The following is a 25,545-nucleotide window of genomic DNA, read 5'->3' on the forward strand; positions in this document are numbered from 1 at the left end:
TGACTCAGAATGGTGACTGCTCTACCTGGCTCCTTCAGAGAGAGCAGGGACCATGTGGCACGTCTGGGCCATACAATGCCATTGCATAAGAGCAGTATGGAGCAGATGTACCTAGGTTCAGAAGACAGCTCTTATCATTTGAATTCAGAATACTTTTTGTCATGGGACTGTGTTCTGGCACAGAACCGACTCTTGAAATGAATCATGTCAAACTGAGGAGAAGCATACACAACCATCTTCAGGTCCTATGACGATTCCTTCACATTCAGCACTGGGAGCTGGGTAGGGTTAAAACTTTCCATGGGTGGGCAAGTTTTTTTTTGTGAATCACTCCTGAGTTTGCGGGAATCTGATATATGTACCAAAAGGCACTTTCAAAAAAATATTTTTCTTTAAAAACAGTGCTTCTGTTCTAAGAAATTCAAGTTAAGACAGAGTGCCTTTCACTCTCCTTTGTCATCAATGAGCCATATCCCTGCTGACATAACATAGATACACATCTATATCTATAGATATAGATATATTCTCATATACATAAAAAAAATAACAAAATATAGCAGAGACAACAAGCGTTCATGCTAAACAGCTCATGTTCTACAAAAATAAACCCACCAAAAAAGAAACCCAGAAAATAAAATTCTCTAACTCACCACTAAACTTCAGACAGTCAGCAGGAGATGTGTAAAAAAAAAAAAAAAAAAGTTGCCACATCTGTACAGTTCCAGCTTTTCCTCTTCATTCCATTTCCTTTCCAAATATGTATGTGTGTGTATATGTCTATCTATCTAAATTTGTGAGGTCTGTTAATCTTCTTCCCCTCCCCCGTACATGTCTGCCAGCTTCTTGAAGCGTGGCCCCCAGTCATTAAGATAGTCATAGTCTTGGTCCCCAGAGCTGGATGAATTCAGGGAGCTGACTGAGCCCGCTGTGGAGCCGCTTCCTTCATAGTCGAACACCAGGAGGGAATCGTAAGGTGGAGCTGTGGGGTCGTTATCTGCCGCCCGTAGACCCTGCCATTACAAACAGAGATAACCGGGTGTTATTAGGAGCTGAACTTACAGGCCTTGAGGCCTTTCTGTCTCTCTGAGTTTTTGTATTCTCGTGTGTCCCTCCTTCAGCTCTGATGTAAAAGGAAAAAAAAACAAACATCCTCACATCCATCAGTATCTTTGGAAAATCCATACATTGCTTCAACCATAGATGCAAAGAGCACCAGTGAATCCACTTTTCTCTGGAGCTCTGCTTGAGTACCTGAATAAATGCATGTAAACCGTTCTGAGCTCCCCTGGGAGAACGGTATAGAAAACTGAATAAAAAAAATAAAATAAATAATTTATTATAAACATTGCAACCAGCAACACGTTCACTGCTGCTTAGTAATAAATATAACAGCAGTTGCTATTAACAGTCAGATACAGAGGAGGTCATGTACACCTTTCGTACTGACTCCCAGAGCTTGCAGGGGGCAGAATCGGTACAACGAGATAAGAAAGGCAAGATGAACACGCGCACATACACCCGCATGCAAGCACGTGCACCAAGAATTGTCTGTCACTGTAACCCCACAGCTGCCAGGTCTGTAAAAATGTTGACATCTGAAATGACTTTTACTGTAGTCTTGGGGGAAGTAAAACATTTCTTTAGTACGTGGAAAGGTTATTCATTATGTTGAAAATAATGAAATAAACCAGTTTAAAAGGTGGAACTTTATTACATGTTAAACCCCCTATAAATGCCGGCTTTTCTTAATTATGACGGGACTAGCCATGCAGATGATAACACGTAATTGGAAGAACTATGATCGCCTAAACTTCCCTTTTTGGTGGGCGAACTTATGCTCCAGCTACAAATATGAAAAAAATGAATGCTGAAATGTTGGGACATAGTAATGTATTTAACTTGGTGTGGGGCCCGTTGACTTCTATAATTACTTCTCTATAGTTGTTTCTGTCTTTAATTTCTGTGCCATTTCCTTACACATCCAGGGTTGGAGAGAGTGTGCTATTATTACATTACATTACATTAGTGATTTCTATTCCGCCATTACCTTGCGGTTCAAGGCGGATTACATCCAAACTAAAACAAAATTACATTCAAAATTTGAAGGAATAGAATAAGCGATGACATAGAATTTTTAAGGTAATATATATTGGGTAAAGAGTTACCAAAGGGAAGTGGAGGTCTTTAGGAGATAACAATAGGGTGAAATTATGGGTTTTAGATAAGTTTGGTAGATAAAAGAGTATTAGAGAGATCTAAGGGTAAATAAAGTGTTGAATATTGGGTTGGGATTGGTTGTGCTGGATAGGTTTTATGTGTTTTTTTGAAGAGTATGGTTTTAATGTCTCTCCTGAAGGCTTTGTAGTCTGTAGTCGAAGATAACAGAATGGTGATTTGTCTGTCCAGTTTAGCTGCTTTGGAGGCTATTAGGTTATCATAAAGTTTTTTTAAAATATTTTAAAATATCTAGGTTATTGATAGAGTATATACTTTGTGTTATTGTTTAATCAGTGGGTGGGGGAAAAATGATTGATTTTGAATATCTGTAAATTGAAAGTGCTTCTCTTGATTTGTTATATGTTCTTATACCTGGGCATTGCACTGTTAAAAGGGCTCCTTTTATGAAGGTGCGCTAGCGTTTTTTTAGCGCACGCACCGGATTAGCACGCGCTTGCCGAAAAACTACCGCCTGTTCAAGAGGAGGCAGTAGCGGCTTCGTAAAAGGAGCCCTTAATATTTGAAAATGAATAAAGATTTATATATATTAAAAAAAAAGGTGGAGTTTCTACCCTGATGCGACAGTGGTGGAAAGTCAACTTTTAATGCTCCTTTTTTCCAATTACTGCTCGGTGCTTTGCTCCTACTTGAGACTTGGTGGTGCAGAAATTGGATAACTGGTATGTAATGTGTAAGTTAACAGCTCTGAAGAATCGTAGAATGGGGAGAGTTGTATGCCTCTGGCACCAAAAGTTTGACTGGAAATGTTTATATGCTATGTGGGGGAGGGGGCTGTGGAAATTTGAGCTAAGGTTTGTGGTATTGTGAGGGTGTTCTAAGGAGTTCCTGAGCACCTTCTCTGCAGTTACTTGTATTATTGTTTGCTTTTTTGCCTTGCTCGGCTGTTTTTTCAGTAAAGCTATTAATTTTTTTTAACAAATTGAAGTAGCATATCACCATTCTTTTCATCTGAACCGTACTCAAATGGCAATTTCTATCATGTGCAAATGCATGCCTAAGACTTTATAGAATATTAGCAGAAAGCCACATTGGCCAGTCAAAAGTTAAATGCACCTACTTACCACAGAAATGATTGTGCCTAAGTGTGCCATGCAATGCATACAACTTATCGCATTCTATATATTGAGTGCGTCATGTTCTGTATGGCTGGGTTTTTCCTATCCTGAGGTCAAATACACTCAGTTGAAGAAAGACAGATTAATCTGATAAAGGCACTGCTGTTTCTAATCGGACTGATGGGAAAGTGCGGTATAAAGGTACGAGCAACAGAGGGTGAATTATTGTGAAGTGATGAACTACCTTGGAGCTGGAGCAATCAAATAGATAGCTCTCACATCTAAAAATTACTGTGGTTCCTTATTCATCAACAGTTTTGTGCAAGTGGCTGCTGCTCAGCCCACCCACGTACAACAAAAGCACTTAAATATATTTGGCAGAATTAAATCTTAAGTCTGAGGTTGCCATTTCTCACTTACCAAAATTAAACAACATTCATTTCCTCTTGCAGTACAGAAAGACAAACTTTTTAAAATGCTGATTTCATAAAGCCATGAAAAGTACAAAAGGGCAACTACATACTTTATTTGTCTCTAATAAAATATTCAATGGCAACTTCTTTTACTAATAGCTTTTAATATAAAAAGGTGTGTGTGGGGAGGGTTCTCTCCTTCATCATCATACCCCCCCCCGACAGTTTTGTGCTTAAGGAGGAATTTTGTATAGGTCACCCAAAATTAGGCAGTGGGATGGTCATCGTTGAGCTGGTATAGAATACTAGTTTAGAGTGCAATTTGCATCTGACTTTGAGCATGAGCACTTCCACCTACCACAAGCTGGCGTAAATACCCGCACCTGGCTCATGGAAGTTGGGTACAGAACTGCAGGTATTTTATAATACTGTGTCTAAATTCTGGGAATGCCTCTGACCAGTGCATAGCAAGAATGAGTGGCGCTTGGGGGGGGGGGGGTGGCGCCCCTCACCCGCCCTCTTCTCCACCCCACCCCCATCCTCTCCTTCCCCGCCTCCTCCTGCCACGTGCCCCTTCCCTTCGCCCGTACCTCTTTAACGGTCCTAGCGCAAGCAGCAGCCCTAACCTGCTGCTCACGCCAGCGTTGGCTCTTCCTCCGACGTCCCTTCCTAGACGCGGATCCAGGAAGTTATGTCAGAGGAAGAGCCGCAGGTTGGGGGTTGCTGCTTGTGCTAAGGGGCACGTGGTAGTGAGGGAGGGGGTGGACACCCCCCCTGCCACTGCCTCTGACCCTTCCATGGCCACACCCTCTTTGGAGTTCATCGTGCATGTTATAGAATAGCGCAGGGCAGATCCATACGTAAGTCCAAATTACTGTGAATTAAGTACTTGTTAATGCTAATTACTGATCGATAACACCCACTTAACCAATATACTAGATCAGGGGTAGGCAATTCCAGTCCTCGAGAGCCAGAGCCAGGTCAGGTTTCCAGAATATCCACAATAAAAATGCATGAGATAGATTTGCATCTCAAGGAGGCAGTGCATGCAAATCCATCTCGTACATATTCATGGTGGATATCCTGAAAACTTGACCTGGCTCCGGCTCTCAAGGACCGGAATTGCCTACCCCTGTACTAGATGTACTATTGGCATCAAAATTTAGGTGCCACCTTAAAAAATTGCCTCGTAGAGTTTTCAGAAATTCAAGGGAACCAGATTGAGCAGTTTCTTTCCCCAGACTTGACACTATGAAAGTCTTAGATTTTAAACTCTCTAGTCCAGGGGTCCCCAAGGTCCCTCCTTGAGGGCCGAATCCAGTCGGGTTTTCAGGATATCCCCAATGAATATGCAGTGAAAGCAGTGCTTGCACACAGATCTCATGCATATTCATTGGGGAAATCCTGAAAACCCGACTGGATTCGGCCCTCAAGGAGCGACTTTGGGGACCCCTGCTAGTCATTCAGAAGAGAGCACAACCAAATGTGCAGTGTTAAGAATATGAAATCTAAGTCAGACCAAAGATCCATCAGAGTACAGCCTCTGGGGCCAGTGTTACTGGATGGCAAACAGGGCAATTGTCCTGGGCTCCCATACCACAGGGAACCTGAAACCTCCCCAATTTCTGCCCTGGGCCACTGCATGTCTAACATTAGCCCTGCCAATATGCTTCTCCCAAACAGTGGCCAATCCAAGTTGCAAGTTCCAGGTAGATTCCCAAAAAGTAGCAAGACACCATGCTACCAACCCTAGGTATAAGCTGTGGTTTTCTCCAGGTCTATCTTAATAATAGTTTATGGACTTTTCTTCCAAGAATTTGTTCAAATCTTTTTTAAACCACATCCTTTGTGTGTGTTTGTGTGTGGGGGGGGTGGGTGGGGGAGGGGGAGGGGGGGTTACCACATCCTTTCGTAACAAGTACTACATCTTAATTATGAGCCCAGTGAAAAAAATATTTTTACTGATTGGTTTTAAATGTTTCTCTTGGTACTCTGTGGTGTATCCTCAATCTTTGTACTTTTTGAAAAAAATATGCTGGCAGCATTCTGCTTTCCATTTTTCCCTAAGAGGTTGTGACTTGGTGCCTCCAAGTTTTGGGATCTGATCCATAGGTTGAAAATGTATGGTATAAACTACAATGGGGGCAAAGGAGTGAAAGCAGTGGCGTACCAAAGGCGGGGAGGGGGGGAAGACTGCCCCGGGTGCACACCCTAGGAGGTGCACAGCTGGCCGGGTCTGGAACATCCTGGGACCTGAACTTCAGCGCAGCTGCCTGTCCACCCCCGTGGCCATGAAAAAGGCTAAGAAGCCGGCAGGAGCAGTGAAAGCGTTCTGTAAGGAACACCCTCCCGAACTGGCTCTATCCTGCCCCTGGACAGCTTTCTCAGCCATTGGTTGACCTTGCCAAGGGCCGCCGCGTGAGCCGACTGCTGGGCACGATAGACCACTGGTCTGACCCAACAGCGGCAATTCTTATGTTCCTGCCACACGCACGCCGCTTCCCTTTCTCCGTACCTCTGTAACGTTCCTGGCGCAAGCAGCAACCCCCAAGCTGCTGTTGTGCCAGCATCGGCTCTTCCTCTGATGTCACTTCTTAGGTGCGAGTCCAGGAAGAGATGTCATAGGAAGAGCCGACGTTGGTATGATAGCAGGTTGGGGGTTGCTACTCATGCCAGGAACGTTAAAGAGCTATGGGGAAAAGGGCTTGCATGTGTGGCAGTCGGGGGGCGGGGCAGGAAAGGAGCAGGAGGGAGGGGGGAGAGGAGGACGGGTGCCTGCACCCTCACCAAGATAGTGCCTGGAGCAGACTGCCCCCCGCCCCTTACTACGCCACTGCCTAACACATTCCATCCAGAAAGGAAAGTTCTAATCCCCTACCCCTAAATTCATTGAGAATTCATCTGCCTTATCCAAAGTCTTTTCGTATATTACAAAAAGCTTTATGCATTTTGTAACAAAGGGGTGTGCTTAGAGTTCAGCTAGTCACTACACTGGTCAGTCTGAAGCATACTCAGGATATAAACACAACTTTCAGAGGACAGCAACCGATGCTTCAGCAAATCAACATGGGGGTTGTAGCATGTGTACAGACGGACTGATTGACAATAAGCTCTCTGCACTGGCAAACTAAGAAAGACATGTCTCCTTTTTAAAGGGTCTGCACAGAACCCACCTCATTAATAAAGTCACCAATGTCCCCAGGGTGAGGGACTACTGGCCTTACAGGGTACTGTGGTTCAGCACCTATGGGTCTCTCATCAACCCGTCGAACGCCTGCAGCTTTGTTCAGTACGTGATCCATAGACTCGGGTTGCTGGAGTTGGCTCAAATCGTAATCCTGTAAGAAACAGAGTGGTGTAGAGTCATACAGAAGTAGCCACCTTCCACATCTCCTAGGACCTTCCCGATGTCCGCTATCATTATACAAGACTCCAGGGTCCTGCTGCCAACCAAGAAACTCACCTCCAAACCACAAAATCTGACTGAAATGCTGCGGAATTGATCTCCCTTTGCTCCAGATATGAATCTAGATTTTATAATCTCTTCTGTTTAGGGGACACATTGTATCTGAATGCTTATTATCATGTCCACTAGTGTTATATAAATAAATATTTTCCATTTAGCATAATGTAAGCTTCCCTCCCTTTTTTTATGCCATTATAAGATGTAAATAACATCTCATTTATTGTGGTTGAGGGGCTAAGGTCGCCAATCTTCTAACCTCTTACCTTCCAGCATAAGGTGAAGAGAAATTACTAGATGGGCCGAGGATGGCATGCTAACACTAGAGGGTGATTAAAACTGGGGCTCTAGGTTTCAACTGAAATTGAATCAGCAGCTGACATTTGCCATTCGTTTTCAGCTGAAAATGAAACTGAAACAGCAAATGGCATCTCCCTCCCTCTCCCCTGGCAGAAGATGGGTCCTCTCAGGCTGCCACCAGCCCCTCTGCCCTCCCACCACCCAAAAGACCTTCCCTGGACTTATCTTTAAGTGCACTAGTGGTCTAGTGGCCTTTTCTGGGAAAAGAGTGATTTCTAGATGCTCTTGCCTTTGCCAGTTCCTCAGCCAAAATGGCTGCCTAGACTTCCTGTGCAATCTCATGAGATTGTCGTGGGAGGTTCCAGCAGCTATTTTGCAACTGGAACTGGCATGGACAGGAGTATGAGTATTTCTCCTGCCTATGCCAGTTTCAATCACAAAATGGCTGCTGGGACCGCCTAGATAGTCTTATGAGGCTGCCATGGAAAGTTCTAGAAGCCATTTTGACTGAAGAACTAGTGGGGGCAAAAGCGACTGAGGATTGCTCTTGCCCAGAAGAGGCCTCTAGTTCCACCAGGGCATTTAAAGGTAGGCTCGGGGAGGGCCTGTGAGTGGTGGGAGGGTGGAGGGGTTATGGTTGAGGGTGGGGGATGTGGACAGCCCAGCAGGATCTTCTGTCTCCCAGATGGGAGGGCAGCTGGCTTGAGAAGACTCGTTCCGGAGTAATGGTAGGGTTGTGGTTGAAGGCAGGGGTAGTGGTAGGCAGAAAGCGGTCTTGGGGGCAGTTTCAGTATTGGCTGAAAGTGCATTTGCATTTTCAGCCAAAATCAAAGCACGACTGAACCTGGATTTCAGCATTACTTAAAAGGAACAATATTAAAAATGAAATAGCCTGGGGGAAGTAAGTGCTGACCTGGTCTTCTTCACCGCCTCCTTCCTCATCGTATTTAAGGATATTATCCCTCACGTCGTCTTCGGGGTCAATCAGGAGCTGCTTCGTGTGTCGTTCCTTTTCTCTGCGCTTCATCCATACCACAAACAATAAAACCATAGCTGTGAAGAGAAAATTGTGCATTGAACTTTTTCTTAAGTCTCACTTAAGCTAAATGTGCATGAACTGAGTATTCACAGGGAGCGCCAGCATCAGTGGATGGAAGCATGCTATTGACCTCCCTGCTGCTCAAATGGCATTGGGGTGCTCTGGCAGGGGACATCTTCAGCTGGCATTGTTTGGATGTAGGTGGGAGGGGGGACATGGAGAAGGCAGAGTGGAAATACATGGGTACACCACTCCACCCTGGGCATACCAAGAAATGAACTTCTGGCTATGCTATTGGTCCAACCTAGCTCTTCCTCCCGTCACTACCACATTTAAACAATTCACGTCTCTTTTGGGACTATCTAGACTCCTTTGCCTGCTTACCCTATCGGTGGGATTACTGAAGTCCAAATTGCACATGAGCGATTTCCAGCTTCTTCTACATCACTGAGGCTGATGCTGTTGTGTGATAGGGATGGGATTTGATATACTGCCTTTCTGGGATGCAGAGGTTAAAGCTACAGCCTCAGCACCCTGAGGTTATGGGTTCAAACCTATGCTGCTCCTTGTGACCCTGGGCAAGTCACTTAATCCCATCATTGACCCATTAGATAGATTGTGAGCCTTCCAAGACAGACAGGGAAAAATGTTTGAGTAATGTACCTGAATAAATTCATGCAAACCACTCTGAGCTCCTCTGGAAGAACAGTATAGAAACTGAAAAAATGAATTATATACAGGCACTTCTTTTGTACCTGGAGCCATGGAAGGTTTAGTGACTTATTCACTCACAAGGAGCTTCAGTGGGAATCGAGCCCAGTTCCCCTGATGTTCAGGCCATCGCACTATCCCATAGGCTACTCCTCCACTCCAACAGAGACCAGATCAGTCAAGAGTGACTGGGGATTGCTTTTCACTTCAGAACTACTTCAGCAAGCCCTGTGGATGGGGTCAGGTGCATCTGAGGTCTGAGAAGTATGGACCTCTGGGAATAGGGTTACCAGATTTTTACTCCTCTAAAATCTGGACCCTAAGCTCCGCCTCCAGACCCGCCAGTTCTAGTCAGCCCCGCCCCATTCTGCCCAGGTCACGCCCCATTCTGCCCCAGCCTCGACTCCCAGCCCCGCCCCGCAACCTGTTCTTGTCCTCAGGACTGCGTTGGGAGGGCATCTGCGCACGCAATGTGATGACATCACATATATGAGCGAATGCGTGTGGTGTCACCGCATTGCATCCGCGATAAGCAGATGCCCTCCCAATGCGGTCCCGAGGTGGAAGCTTTTCAAAACCCGGACAAGTGCCAGGTTTTGAAAAGTCATCCGGGCAAATCCGGACGTGTGGTAACCCTAAGTGGAAGCCTTTAATTTTAAAAATCTAAGGTTACCAGTTTTTCCAAGGCAGAGCAAGGGCCATGGACCTGATATTTCATTTCACTTTACTATAGGTTATGCTTTGTTTGGTGGTCTATTTTGTTTAAATAAAGTAAATGGATGAAATACACAGTTAGATGACACCTTGTATAGGGTGGAGCTGGGTGGATGTCTTTGGTAGAACAGTATCTAATAAAGGTTGGATATCTTTAGCATTTTCCAATAGGGTGCCTTCATTTAGTGATTCTAAGGATGTGCAGTGAAAGCTATGCGATATTGGTGTCTGGGTGCCAAGATTCCGTTCAAGAATACCAGCTTGACCCAGTATTGGTGAGCCTTACATTTACATGATTGCAATTATACAAACCATAGACCTAGTTCAGGTTTTTATTAAATTTGCCGCTTAGAAGATAAGCAATCCATGCAAAGATAGAAAAGAATGCCATATTAAAATTTTAATAGAAAAGGCTAAATATTTGTCTCTCCTGCCTGGTTCCCAGGTTCCAGTTCTTAGATACCCCCAAACACCTCATAAAAATCAATCTAGCCTACTTTAATCAAAGATCCTACACACACTGCAGGGCATACTTACCTCTACTCATCAAAAAGATACTTTTACAAAACCCACCATAACCCCGGTTCCTTGGTCAGACCATTTTTTAATCACCACAAATTACTATCTCAAATCTAACAAGAATACTGCCATTTCAAAAACGATTACTTACCGAGATTATAACATAATTGAAATCTCATCGATTGCCGTATCCTTTAACATTAAAATTGAAGAGTTCAGAATTCTTTCAATAAATGAACAAATCAAATCTTGGCGCAACGCAACACAACATCTGATAGAAACAATAGCCCCAATACGCAAGAAAACTATCAAACAAACAAAAAAAAAAGAATAACCCTTGGTTTACTGATGAACTTTTACTAATCAAAAAGCAACTTAGATCTCAAGAACGGAAATGGAGACATACTAAATCAAGACAAAATTTAATTAAATATAAACAACAGATGCAGTATTATAAAAATAAAATAAATGTAGCCAAAACAACATACTACTCAAACAAAATAACAAGTGCAAAAAACTCATCTCTCTATACTATTTTAAAACACCTTACAGCTCCTAAAGTTATTGAAGACTCATCTTTACAAACTAGACCCACCGCACAAAATCTTGCGGACCACTTTGTTAATAAAATAAATAAAATCAGAGATTGCATTAACCCAAATATCAATCTTAGCCAAGATGAAGTACAAATACAAACAATACCCATCTCCAAATGTGCCAATTTTATCATTCCCACTTTTGAAGATCTTAAAATTCTTTTGCAAAGTATCAATGCAAAGGGTACAGACATTTATACAATCTCTCCATTTTTATTAAAACAACATTTTTCTTTCTTTGGTCCTTTTATCCAGAGTATGATAGAATCTAGTTTAACTACAGGATATATATCAAAAGAATGGAAAGAAGCTACCATTCGACCAATTATAAAAAAACCCAAAAGAAACAATCTTTTTTTTTTTTTTTTTTAAACATATGTTTATTGGCAGCGAGAGAAATACACCACCCGGCAGGGCGTAACAGTAACCATCAAAAAGACAAATATCGGTCCATCACACACAACAAGCAAGAACTTGAACAATAACAGGATTGCCCCAAATATACCCCCATAGGCAGATAATATACGAGAATAGAGCAATACAGAACAAAGAGAGCAGCGGGGGCAAAAGCAGGTAAATACAATCGTAAAGGACGTCACCCCTCTGGAACAGTGATCTCCCGCCTTTTTCATTAGAATAACCCCCAAACACCACTCAATCATTCAGAACACCAATCGCACTCACCATCATCCATCCCATTCAAACCAGCCACTCACATCCCATGTGTCTCCCTCCCCCCCCCCTCCCGAGGGCACCAAAGTAACGAAAGAGAAGAGAAAAAGAAAAGAAAGAGAAAGATGAAAAGAGTTAGTTGGTAGAGGTGAACCACCGAAGGCCCATCAGGAAAACTGAAAGTAAAATCCGGTTTAAAGAGGCCCCCGGTCCTCCCCCCTTGCGTGTGACGACACCAGGTCCCGCAGTCTCACCCATAAGCCAGCGTAGTGTTGCTTAAGCACGCTCGGCGCTCTCGCATGGGATCGAATTTCAAACAATGCCACCTCTCGGAGCCGATTCCTCCAGTGCGGCAACGGAGGGGGCTCCTCGGACATCCAATAGGTCAGGATCAATTTCTTTACTACTAAGATAGCGTTATAGAGAAATCTGCATTGGGGTGTGGTGAAACCCTGGTCCTGGAGGGAGGTCTGCAGACCCAGGAGTATGAACCCATAGTCCCACTCCACAGTACGCTGCACCGCTTGTTCCAACAAGGGGAGGGCCACCCCCCACACATCCAGCCTGGGGCACTCCAAAAAGGAATGTATATATGTGCCAGCACTACTCTTGCACTTAATACAAAGACCGCTCTCCCAGAGTCCCAGTCGTGCCCCCCTCTGCGCCGTAAAGAAGGCCCTATGAAGAAGTTTATATTGAAGTTCTTGGAAGTCTGCAGATTTAGTGTAGGAATAAAGCGTAGCGAAGCAGGCAGTGAACTGGTGCTCAGGAATATCCAGTCCCAGGTCTCGTTCCCAGGAATTACGCACCGGTGTGAGTGCCGATGTGGCAAGAGACGACTTAAGGACTCGATACCAGTGCGCCGGAGAATTCAGCGCGGGCTGAGTAGCTGAGAACAGCGTATCCAGAGGGCCCCTATCCCAGGCCCTGGTCGCCTCCCTACGCTCCGTCTCCCAATAGTGGCGAACCTGGAAATAAGAAAACATATAGCACGAGGGTAGGTCCCACTCATCCCGAACCCGCTGAAAAGTAGGAAATCCCGTAGGAGACAAATCAAGTATGTGTTCCAGCGACTTACAACCTTGGGCCGCCCAGTGCTGAAATACAGATCTACCCCTGCCAGGCGGGAACCTGGGGTTGCCTTCCAGGCGCAGAAAAGGGGACACGTCCGGTGGCAGCTGCTGTCTTCGCCTCCACCAGCGCCACGCCAGACGAAACGGGCGTAGGAAACGGGAGCAGACTGTGTAACGTCTCCCTGGGTCATCATGTCGGTGTATGAGGTTCATAAATTGAAAAGGGGCACACCAGTTCGCCATCCATCCCCTAGGAGAGTAGCGTGGGCACTCAGTGTAGCCCTCGTGGATCCAACGAAGGAGAGAAGCAACATTATAGAGCCGAATATCCGGGACATTGAGTCCCCCCAATGATTTGTCCAAGATAAGTTTGGACATTGCTATCCGAGGGGTACGGGACCTCCAAACAAATCGAGAGATAGTGGATTTGAATACAAGTTCATCCCTTCTGGTAAGCCAAAGCGGCACGGCCTGTAAGGGATATAAGAGTTTTGGTACCAGAATCATTTTCACTAAGGCCACCCGACCCAAAATCCCCAGCGGCAAGTCCTGCCAAGCCTGGCACAATTTTGCGATGGCCTCGAGAGGCCGGCGGATATTTGCATTGTAAAGCGTGGGTAGATCAGTGCTGAGGTATATTCCAAGGTATCTCATCGGCTTAGTCGTGGGTGCGATTGGCAACACCGCATGCCAAGGTTCCGCCCGGCCCCCCGCTAGTAACAGCAGCTCCGATTTACTACAATTAACTTGTAAGCCTGACAACGCACCAAAGGCTCGGATCACCTCCAGAGCTCTGGGTAGGTGTATGGAAACATGGTCCAGGTAGAGTAGGATGTCATCTGCAAACAGGCTGATTTTACATTCCTGTCCCCGCACCACGATGCCCTGAATGGCCACATCCTGCCGGATTTTCGCCGCAAGGGGTTCAATAGCTAAGAGGAAGAGGAGCGGTGAGAGCGGGCACCCCTGTCTCGTTCCTCTCTGCAAACCGAAGTCCTCTGTTAAGCCCCCATTTATCATTAAGCGCGCCCTGGGGTTATGATATAAGGCTGAAGCCCAGGCCATAAATTCACCCTGAAAACCACCCCGGCGCAGGACCCAGAAGAGATAGTCCCAAGAGATGCTATCGAATGCTTTCTCCATGTCCAGTCCCGCCACCGCCTCCTGGCCACCCCTGCCTACCCTGTCATGAATCGCTCCCAAAACCCTCAGTAAATTCATGGAGGCGTATCGGCCCGGCACAAACCCAACCTGGTCTGGGTGAATAAGATCGGGAAGAATACCATTCAAACGTCTCGCCAAAGTCGCAGCTAAAAGCTTAATATCCTGATCTAGCAGGGAGATTGGACGGAACGACCCCACCAAGTCCGGGTCCTTACCCGGTTTAGGGAGGAGGACTATGTGAGCCATGTTATCCGGAAAAGAGCCCCTCGACTTCGCCACCTCGTTATACATTGCGCTCAGGGGCTTTGCCACCAGATCTTCTAGGATGCGGTAGTATTCGGGTCCAAACCCGTCCGGGCCGGGCGCCTTGGCCAGCTTAAGGGACCGTATGGTGACACGGAGTTCCGCCTCGGTGATCGGTAGGCACAAGGATGCGGCTTGATCCTCCTCCAGGCGTGGGAGTGATAACTCCCTGAAGAAATTCTGAAGGGCCAGTTCATCCAAAGGTCTTTTACCGTATAGGGTTTCATAATACTTAACAAATTGTTCCGCGATTCGTCTCTCTCCTTCGTGCCGAGTGCCCCCAGCATCACGGATTGCAGTAATAATTTGACGTTTCTTATAAGGGCGCACTAAATTCGCCAGTAGTCTCCCCGTTTTTCCCCCCCATCTATGCATGTTGTACCGTTGAAACGCAAGGGTCTGCTCCGCACGTTGATGAAGTAAAGTCTCGATATGGTCACGTATAGTCTTGTATTCCTGTCTCTCCTTGTCCGAGAGGGAAGAGATATGGGCCCTGCGAAAGCCGTGCAACTGTCTCGTAAGTGACAGGAGCTCAGCTCCCCGAGCCTTGCGTTTTGCCGCGGTGTATGCAATCACATGCCCCCTCAGGACTGCCTTGGAGGCATACCAGTATGTTATCGGTCCTATATCCGGGGTATCATTGGTAGCCTGATAGTCCGCCCATCGTGCCCGGAGAAACGTCCTGAATTCTCGGTCTGGATAAAGGTGTAACGCCATTTTCCAAGAGGAGACCTTGCTACCCGCTGCCAGTGACAAGGTAAGATCCACAGTAGCATGGTCCGAGATCGTGGAATCCACTATCTCCGATCTGGTAGCCCTGGAGAACAGCCGTTGGTCCAGTAGAATGTAGTCCAAGCGGGCGTATACTTTATGTACATGAGAGTAAAAAGTGAAATCCGAGTCATATGGATGCAGCGTCCGCCATACGTCCACCAGACCTAAATGCTGCATCAGGAAGCCCACCCCCTTGTTGTCATGGTCCTTCAGACTGCCTCTGGGAGGTTTGCAGTCCACCCCCGGGTCTGCAGTGATGTTCATGTCCCCCCCCAGGACCACTTGGTAATCTGGATAGGCCGATATTAGGGAGAGAACCGAGGAGAAAAATTTATGACAGTAAGAGTTGGGGGCATACAGATTACAAAGTAGCAGTTTTAAACCCCAAAGTTCCCCCAGCACAAGTACGTATCTCCCCTCTCGATCAGTCAATTGTTTATGCAAGGTAAAGGGCAACCTCTTGTGCAACAGTATGGCCACCCCGCGTTTCCGTCCCCCCGATGTGGAGGAATAAACATCCCCGACCCAGTTTCTCCGCAATTTGGAGTGTTCAATCTGAGTGAGGTGTGTTTCTTGCAGGAAAGCCACATCCGCTTTCAAATTTCGCAAACTGGTAAGAATACGGGATCTTTTTACCGGGGACCTGATGCCGTCAACATTAAAGGTAACAACTCTTAAATCAGCCATGATAGTGAGAGAGTTGCTCTGTGCAGCACAGCAATCTGGGGGGGAATATCCCCTCCAGGGTGTATGAGCTCATCCATTCTCCACCAACCAGACACGCATTCGTCCTATGCAGAAAGAGCAGATAGGCCCAGACGAAGCCTCCCAGCTAAGCTTCGCTGCCCTTGTTATCCTAGTGCCCTCTATTCCCACCCCCCATGCCCCCAACCATCCCCCCTGTCTGCTCATCCCGGATTCCGCCACACACTCCCACGCACACACCCCCACACAACTCTCCCTCCACCCTCCCCCCCCCACTCTTTCCCCCCATGCTGATCCCATCCCATCAGCATACATACCCATAGATGTATCCCCCAACCTGCCCGGAGCCCTCCCCCCCACCCCCCGAACAAGACCCCTATCATGTGGTCCCTGTAATCAATAAGAAAGCAGATAGTTAAACATAAACACTGGACAGTGAAAAGGTAATACCAACAAGTCCAAATGAATTATCCAGATCTGCCGCAGGCTGCTCCAAAAGGGGACCCCTTCCAGCCATGGCGGCCCACACCAATGTCAGATAGAGTCTGTCAGGATGCGCTGGAGTCAGAGAAAATGCAGAGTTCTTCAGGAAAATCGTAGGCGCCGCGGCCCGTCAAAGCCATGCACAGTTCACTCAGGCTGCCCCGGCCACTCGAGTTCGGAAACTGATCCAAGCCGAGGGAGTGAGCCCCACCACCGCAACAGCGGCTTGGTCTCACGGTCCCCTGTTGCACGCAGAGGCTAGGCAAGCAGGCATCCGCCCCTCATGCTAGGTTCAATGGGACTCCAACACAACTCCTGGAGATAACAAACTGTAGTTGTAGGTGAGTTTCAGATCAGCAGCAACCGGTTCAGGATAACATTAGGCGGGTAAAGTCGCCAGGAACGCCTTGGCCTCCTCTCCGCTGTTAAAGGTGAGAGTCTTACCCTCATGCCAGACTCGAAGCTTCGCTGGATAGACCAGCGCGAATTTAACTCCTCTATTGTGGAGGTCAGTGCAGGAGGGCGCCATGAGCTTGCGTTGGGCCGCCACCCGCACAGAATAATCGTTGAATATGAGCACTCGGGATCCTTTATAATCCAAGGCCCCCGCCTTTCGAAATGCCCTGAGTATAAGTTCCTTTTCCCTCCAGTTAGAGTAGCGAGCTATGGCAGTCCTCGCCCTCCCCCCCTCCAGGGGCCGGTTTCCAATACGGTGCGCCCGTTCGCAGGCAAAGACCTCCACGCCCCCAGACAGGCCCAGGGTCTCAGGGAGCCACGTGCTGAAAATCGTGTAGAGCTCCTGTTCACTCACCGACTCCGGGAGCCCGACCAGCCGCAGGTTGTTTCGCCGGCTCCTGTTCTCCTGCTCCTCCAGGGCCGCAAGCAACTCCCGCGAAGTTCGTTGTAGGTCTTCCACCTGGGCGGTCAGCGTCACGCACGCGTCCTCCTGATCGGACACGCGCTGCTCGACCTCTGCCAGACGCTGGCTATGGGAGTCAAATTTTTCGTGCATTTCGTCCACCGCCGACTGGATTTTGTTTAGTTTATCTGCCAGTGCCGCCGTGACCGACCGCGTGATGTCGGTGATCCAGTCGCCAGCGGGGATGGTGAATGTGGCCTGCTCCGCCGCCATTTTGGAGGGGGTAAGAGAGGGTTTGTCCCGGTTGCTCTTTGCCGGTTTAACGGGCATACCCCGTGCCGCTGCGGTCGCTCCTGAGGTTCAAGGGAAGGGTAGGGTGTTATTCCCCGTCCCGCTTGCTCGTTTCTGCGGTGGGGACACAGAAAGGCCGATTTTTCCGCCGATTTAGTGGGAGTGAGGCAGGAGCTCTCCGTTCGTGCGACCGCTCAGGCAGGCTGCATCACGTGACCCCCATCAAGAAACAATCTTAATTGAATCGAATTACCGACCCATAGCCAATCTTCCATTCCTTGCCAAATTAATAGAAAAAGTAGTTTTTAATCAGATAACTAACTTTGTAAAAAAACCTCACACACTACATCCTAATCAGACAGGCTTTAGACCAAACCATTCAACTTAACACTCTATGATAGGGCTTACAACTAATATACAATATCATTTAGATCATCATAAATCAGTTCTTTTGATTTCACTTGATTTAACCGCGGCTTTTGACACTATAGACCATCATCTACTCATCAAAAGATTATCTTCAATTGGCATTTCTGGCCAAGTACTAAATTGGTTTAAAGCATACTTTCAAGATCGTTCAGCCAAGGTCATTTTCGATAATTCAATATTTAATAACTTCATTAATTCCTTTGGGATTCCACAAGGTTCAATCCTTTTCCCCCTTCTATTTAATATTTTTCTGGCACCTCTACTAACCCTCAGCCAATCTATTGGATTTTCCTCGTTTGCATACGCAGACGACATCCAATTACTTTACCCTCTAAATTCAGCAGATCCAAATGAGATAATATCTATTAACAATAAGTTAACACAAATAAGCCAATGGCTCAAGGACAATATGTTGGCGCTAAATGCAACAAAATCATCTGTGATGTTCTTCCCATGGAAAAGGGAATTAAAAGAAAAATTTTCATCTCAGATACTTCTAAACAATATCCCTCTCCAACAAGTGAATACAACAAAAATATTAGGAGTAACACTGGATCAAGAATTCACTTATCATAATCAAATTAGTTCAGTAGCCAAAAATTGCTTCAACAAACTACGTCTCATCAGATCATTAACTAAAGTTCTAAAACCGGAAGCTCTCAACACCCTTATTCATTCACTAATCATTTCTAGGCTAGATTATTGCAATACTTTATACCATGGTATAACCAATAAAGAAATAAGAAGATTACAGATAATACAAAATACAGCAATAAAAATTATTACAAATTCAAAAAAATATGATCACATCACACCACTTTTACAAGCTGCACACTGGTTACCTATTACACATAGAATAATGTTTAAAATCATATTACTAACATTTAAAATTCAACAATCACACGTACCGATATTCTTGGATCGACTCTTAATACCTTACTCTCCATTTAGGACACTCAGATCAACACAAAAAAACCTACTAACTATTCCTTCTTTGAAAATAATTGGGACCAGAAAAGCAACCATCTTTTCAGTATTAGCTCCCCAGCAGTGGAATAATTTGCCAATTTACTTACGTGGCGAACCATCCTTAGACAAATTCAAGTGCGCCTTAAAAGGTCTTCTTTAAAAAGATGCATTCAAGTAATCAAGTAAATACAATATCTTGACCCTAATGAATTTAACGAATAGGTCATCAAATTAAAAAATTTAAGCGCTCCTTAAAACCTTTTTTACAAAGAGGCTTTTAACACATAGACTGTTCAATTAATCTAAATCAATATCCTCAGATCCTAATTGAATTTATTATACAAGTTATTAAAGTATCTTCATTCTATACCTTTTCTTAAGCGATCCCATCCTCTGTGTTCTTACCTTAAATGTTCCTCTTTTTTTTTCTTCTATAAATTGTAGTCCCTCCCATTATCCATTTGTACCAGTTTGTATCAGTTTGTAATAGAACAAAAATGATCTGTATGTAATGTCTTATTTTATCTTATTTTATCCACCCTGTTTTCTTTTGATGTTACGGAAACATGTTATACGCATTGAAATATATGACGTTGCGTAAAAATCAAATTCTATTAAACTTGAAACTTGAAAAAGCATGAGTCGAGTCTCTTTCATTTGAAAGGAAGCTCTGGAATGAGAGGGCATAGGATGAAGCTAAGAGGTGATAGGCTCAGGCGTAATCTAAGGAAATACTTTTTTGCAGAAAGGGGGAGTAGATGCGTGGAACAGTCTCCAGGAAGAGGTGGTGGAGACAGAGACTGTGTCTGATTTCAAGAAAGTCTGAGATAGGCAGGTGGGCTCTCTTAGAGGAAGAGATAATGGTTACTGTGGATGGGCAGACTGGGTGGGCCATTATCTGCCATCATGTTTCTCTGTTTCTATAATTGGCTTAAATAGCAATTAATTGGATGGTAGGCGCCTAGTTTGGCAGGTGCCTACCACTTTTGGGTAGGTGCCTAGTCCAAGGCATCTACCAGAAAGCAGGCATGATTAGGGGGCGGATCGTAGGTACCTGTTTTGGATTTAGGCACGCTCATTTAGGCCAAAACAACCCTGGCATAAACAGGGTGCGTCGAAGGTTAGGATGCCCACCGGTGCCTAAACCCACTATAGGCGCCGCTCAGTATGATTCAATAAATGGCATCTAACTTATGCTTGACACCCACTTTGCGCCACGCTCCTCTGTGCCTATGTTTTAGGTGCCGTTTAGAAAGGAGTGGCCTAGTGGTTAGAGCTACAGCCTAAGCACCCTGAGGTTGTGGGTAGGGTTACCAGATCTCCAGATTTCCACGGACATGTCCTCCTTTTTGAGGATACGTCCTGGTCCCAGACAGCTTTTCAAAACCCGTCTCTTTGTCTGGGTTTCGAAAAGCCTCCTCTAAATCACGTCAGGCAGGAGGCAATCCGTGCGTCATCAAGTGACATGCGTGCATGCGCGGATAGCCTCCTGCCTGATGAGAGAGCAGGGATGGGGCGGGGCTAGGGTGGGACTGGGGGGGGACTGGGCCGTAATAGGGCGGGGACGGCTGGAACTGGGTGGGCCAGGGGCTGGTCTAGATTTTACTATAGTAAACCCTAGTTGTGGGTTCAAGCCCCACGCTGCTCCTTGTGACCCTGGGCAAATCTAATCAAGGTGCCCTCGAGTGCCCCGGGGCTGATAGGGACAAATGACCTGAATATAAACCGTTTAGACAATTATTAGGGGGGGTTTATAGATAACTAAAATTTTAAAAATAAAAATATATAACTGGGGCCTTAGTGTCCTGTAGGCAGGGGTAGTGGTAGCTAGAAAGCGATCTCGGGGAGAGTTTCAGTTTTGGCTGAAAGTGCATTTACATTTTCAGCCCAAACCAAAGCATGACTGAACCTGGATTTCAGGCCAATTTCAGTGTTGAAACCAAAACCGAAATTTGTTCATGCTTTTCTCCTTAAATTCTGGTATTTTTTTTCTTGAATCTACCCCTTCGTGTGACATGTGCTAGTATTCTGCAATACTACACATGCACGGGGCTCGCAAAGGCAGGCTCTCAGTTATACAATTGCTCTTAAAATGGGAAAAATCTTTAGCAGATGTGGCCATCAGCGATTCTGGTTCATATGCTATGTGGAGAAGGTGCATCCTCTGGCGTTACTCACTTAACAGTATAATGATGCATATCAAGATGGCTATGATAGCGCCCGTGCCCAGTCCAGCGGCAGTCACGGCTCCAATGGTAGTGCAGTCTCCATCGTTGTCACATGGACACACTTTTACTTTAATGATAGATGTGTTGTACAATGGAGGATTACCAGAATCTGTCACAATGACTGGGACATCATAGACCCCAGCTTCCAGGTGCCCTATTTGCAAGCTCAGCCGGGCAAAGTTACCTATAGAAAAGCAAACAGCACATGAACAGACATGACTCATTTTAGTTCAGCAGCTAAGAAGCAAAACACAGCAAGACTAGTCTGGCTTATGGAAAACTGAAGTTGGCAATTAGCTTTGCCTTGGCTATAGCAGCTGCTTCCCTAACTTAAGGCTGAGTTTGGGAGAGGATGCATCACCTCCACTGTCGGAAGAGCTTCTGGACAAGAGCTTTTTGTGCTCTACATCTTCCTATTGCTGTTTTATAATAATGGGAATATTTCTCGGGCCAGTTTCTATTTTAATGTGCTGCTGCTCAATTGTTGGAGTTCTTGTACAGCATAGATTGTCCCAAGAGAGCTTTCCCATCTAAGATCTTTAATGCTCCAAGCTCTGACTTTGCCTTGAGTTGTGGACTCTGCAGTGGTGTACCAAGGGTGGGGCACGGGGGGGGGGGGAGAGGGAGGGCGCTCCGGGTGCACAGCCATCCAGGTCTGGAACTTCCTGCCCTACTCTGCCACGGGACCTGCACCTCACCCCTTCCGACGCACTTGTTCCAGAGCAGAGTCGGCAGCTGTGGGGAGGTACAGCAAGGTCCCGCGATAACTGTGTCTGCCGGCTCTGCTCCAGAACAAGTGACGTCAGAGGGGGCAGTTGCAGTCATTGTGGAACCTTGCAGCAACTCCCCATGTCTGTTGGTCCACCCCCCTCCGACGTCACTTATTTCTTCCGAAGCACAGCTGGCAGCTGCAGTCTTTGCGGGACCTTGCTGCCTGGCATTGGAATGATATTGGTATGGCATTGAGCAGGATATTAGTGTGGAAGGGTGGTGGAGGGAGAGAAAGGGGGTGAATGCTGATGGAATTGGTGTGCAGGGAAAGGGGAGAGAGACATAAGGGGGAAGGATACTGGATGGAATTAGGTTGGAAGGAAAGAAAGTGGGCAGATGCTGATGGAAGTGGGGGAAGGGAGAGACAAGGGGCAGATGCTGATGGATGGAGAGAGAGAAAGGGCAGACATTGGATGTTAGTGGGGAGGCTACAGGGGGAGCCTATGCTGGATGGAAGTGCAGATGGGAGAGAGAAGGGAGCAGATGCAGGAAGGAAGTGGGGAGGAGAGAAAGAGGGGGAGAAGACACTGAATGGAAGTGGAGAGAGGGAGCAGACACTGGATGGAAGTGGACAGAGAGGAAGGGATAGATGGAACGGGTAGAGAACGAGGGCACATGATGGGGGGAAGAGGATTGAGTTAGTGAAATACTCGAGGGGGTAAGGGAAAGAGGTGGCAAACTGTAGATAAGACAGTGAAAATGGAAGAAGGTGACAGGATAGTAAGAACGTAATCTAGACAGATGCAGAAAATAAATTGAGAAGGAAGATGAGAGAAGAAAAGGAAAGGTAAGGGAGAGTTGAGAGTGAAATGCCAGCCCATGGGGGTGTGGGAGAGGGAAGGGAAGGAGAGGAGAGAGATACCAGACCACTGAAGGAGGGAAGGGAAGAAGATGGATGCCATATCAAAGGGGGTGAAGAGAGAGATGGATGCTAGACCAATGGGGTGAAGGGAGAGATGGAAGGGGAAGGCATACATTTTCTAGAAGTGGCATAGAAGGAGAGAAGATGCCATATAGAAGGGGCAGAGAGAGGACAGACTGGATGAAAGGAAGAGAGTGACATGAAGATGAGGAAAGCAGAAACCAGAGAAGACAAAGGTAGAAAAAAAAATTCCTATTTATTGTTTTTGCTTTAGGGGACATGCGTCACTGTTTCTGTGGTGTTGCATTGTATGCAGAGTCCAGCTTTTTGGTGGTTCAGTTTAACCTTTGTCTACGTATTTCTATTTTATCCCCCTTTTACAAAACTGTAGAGCGTTTTTTAGCACCAGACGTGATGGTAACAGCTCTGATGCTCAGAATTTTATGAACGTCTGAGCTGTTACCACCGTGGCTAAAAACTGAACTACAGTTTTGTAAAAGGGGGAGGGGTTAGTTTGTGATTACATATTCCATACTAGACAAAGATGTTTTCTGTGTTCTGTGTTCAAAAGACATGGTTTTCTGTTAGGATTGACTGTGCAGGATTGGTCTGTACTAGTCTGGCTTGTTTAGTTTTATATTGGGTGTTGTGATGTTGTACTGCTCACTGCAGTATGTAAGATGCTGCCTTTTCCTAGGTACACTCTTGTGCGACTTGTGGATTGTTACTAAAAATCATGATTTTTTATAAAGATGGGGGGGGGGGGAATAATTGGCCCTGAATGTTACATATGCTAGGTATGCCACTGACTCTCTGAACTCAGATTCTGGGAGATTACCGTACTTTTTGCTCCATAAGATGCACTTTTTTCTACCCAAAAGTGGGTGGAAATCTTGGTACGTCTTATGAAGCAAAGGTGCAAAATTTGAATCCCCCGCACAGCTGCAACATCCCCCCGTGCACCACCTTGCCTGCCAGCTCCCCCGTACAATTGCAAAACACCCCCCCCGCACCATACCATCTTTCAGCACCGCTCGCCACCCCCACAGTATAATTACAAAACACTCCCCCACACCGCAGCCGCACTACCTTTTAGCACTGCTCACCGCCCCCACCCCATACTATTCCATAAGACCCCCCCGTGTCACAGCCTCACTCCTTTTTTTTTTTTAAAAAAAACCCTGCTGCTGTCGTCACCGCCGCCACCAAACCTTTTTTCAAGCCTGGTGGTCTAGTGTACGGCTCTGTATTCCCGGCAGCAGGCGCATGAGTCAGGAGCACGGCGGTCAGGGCCAAGCTTTACACGTTCCCGCTTGGGTCCGCACCGCTTTCCGAATGGCTGGCTGCAGTTCTCGAGGGACTTGCGAAAACTGATGGCAGCCATTCGGAAAGCGTAGTGAGCTCAAGCGGGAGCGTGTAAAGCTTGGCCCTGACCGCCGCGCTCCTGAATCGTGCGCCTGCTGGCTGGAAATAGTAAGGAGCTGTCGAGGGAGGGAGGAAAGAATTTAAAAAAGATACGGAGTTAAAAAAAAAAAAAAAAAAAAGGTACGGGGAGGGGGAGTATGATTAAAAAGGTGCAATGGGATAATTAAAGGTACAAGGGGGTATGATTAAAAAGGTGCAAGGGGATGATTAAAGGTACGGGGGATGATTAAAAAAAGGTACTGGGGGTACATGGGGGGATGATTTAAGGTACTGGGGGGGCATATGGGGGATGGGGATGATTTAAGGTACTGGGGGGTATGTGGGGGGTATGGGACCTGCCTGACACTAGGCCTGCCTGCCCTGTGCCCTGTCCCAGCCTACTACTAGACCACCAGAGGGGGGGGGCATGGTACAGAGCCTGGTAGGGAGGGGGGACAGGGTGCAGAGCCTTGAAAGCAGTGTGGAGTTGGGTGCAGAGCCTGGCAGGGAGAATTTGGTTCAGAATGTTTTTTTTTCTTGTTTTCCTCCTCTAAATCTAGGGTGCGTCTTATGGAGCGAAAAATATGGTATGCCACTTTCTACAGGCAAAATTTAACTCATGTGTATCACATCAGCCAGATCTCATTTGATATTCACTTTTGACAGGAATTTATGCAAAGATGCTGATGCTCTTGGTTCACCTAATACAAATTATGCAATGTTGTTTCCTCAGCAATAATTAGTTTCCATGGGTCTGGGCTTCAAGATGACTTTTGGTCCCTTTCTTCAGGAGTTTGGAAACATGTGGTCATATGGTATGGTATGGTAGATTAAATTCTGCAGACCCAGACAAAGAATATATATCTGAAAAAATCCAGATCCTCCTTCTTGAAAATTACTTGAATGAACAAGAGATGCCCAAGGGCTATAATTGGGCCTAACAGTTTCTTCTTTCTCTTTTTTCTTCCAGCCCAGTCAGAAACAGAGCTGGGACCCTGGTTCCACAAGGCTTCATTTGCAGCAGCCCTGGGACCTTCCCTCCCACTGTTCACTCTGAGGCCACAAACTGTCCACTAAGGAGGGATCTTTCTGGAACCCTTTATCATGTATTCTAAACTGCAACTCCCTTTTCCACAGGCTGTCAACACTGCTATTTCCATCATGGGAGTAACGCTGTGGAACAAATTAACTGGACTACTAGGGCTCTATCTGATATTCAGATGTTTAAAAAAATACTTAAAACTACTCTATTTATAGAATTTTTAAATAAATGATACATTGTTTAATGCTGGTTTTACGATGTATGATTCTGTGAGGATTTATGAAATCTTGGTTTTAAGATGTAATTATTCACTTGTATTTTAAGATATGTGTATAAGTCGTGTTTGTTTTACTTTATGTATGTTACTTCTCTAATGCCGCTTAGGAATAGGTGGTTGACAAATTTTTTAAATACATAAATTCTCATTGACCTGGGAACTGAGCCCAAGTCCCTCCCCATGACAGCATG

The 25,545-nt window shown here is 46.0% G+C and overlaps 1 protein-coding gene across 2 annotated transcripts in view; it reads right to left on the reverse strand.

The window, feature by feature from the left end:
- Window positions 1–505: 505 nt before the first annotated feature.
- The window catches only part of CDH4 (cadherin 4), a 1,411,847-nt gene continuing 1,386,807 nt past the window's right edge, over window positions 506–25,545 (reverse strand). For both annotated transcript variants that reach the window (XM_033963168.1, XM_033963167.1), the window contains exons 13-16: window positions 20,949–21,182; window positions 8,383–8,522; window positions 6,880–7,044; window positions 506–1,010 (exon numbers count right to left, since the gene is read on the reverse strand). In XM_033963168.1, the coding sequence (XP_033819059.1) occupies window positions 804–1,010; window positions 6,880–7,044; window positions 8,383–8,522; window positions 20,949–21,182 (746 nt within the window). In that variant the 3' untranslated portion in view covers window positions 506–803. The remainder of the gene's footprint in view (window positions 1,011–6,879; window positions 7,045–8,382; window positions 8,523–20,948; window positions 21,183–25,545) is intronic.

This window comes from Geotrypetes seraphini, chromosome 11 (genome assembly GCF_902459505.1).
Source record: "Geotrypetes seraphini chromosome 11, aGeoSer1.1, whole genome shotgun sequence".
Lineage (NCBI taxonomy): Eukaryota > Metazoa > Chordata > Amphibia > Gymnophiona > Dermophiidae > Geotrypetes > Geotrypetes seraphini.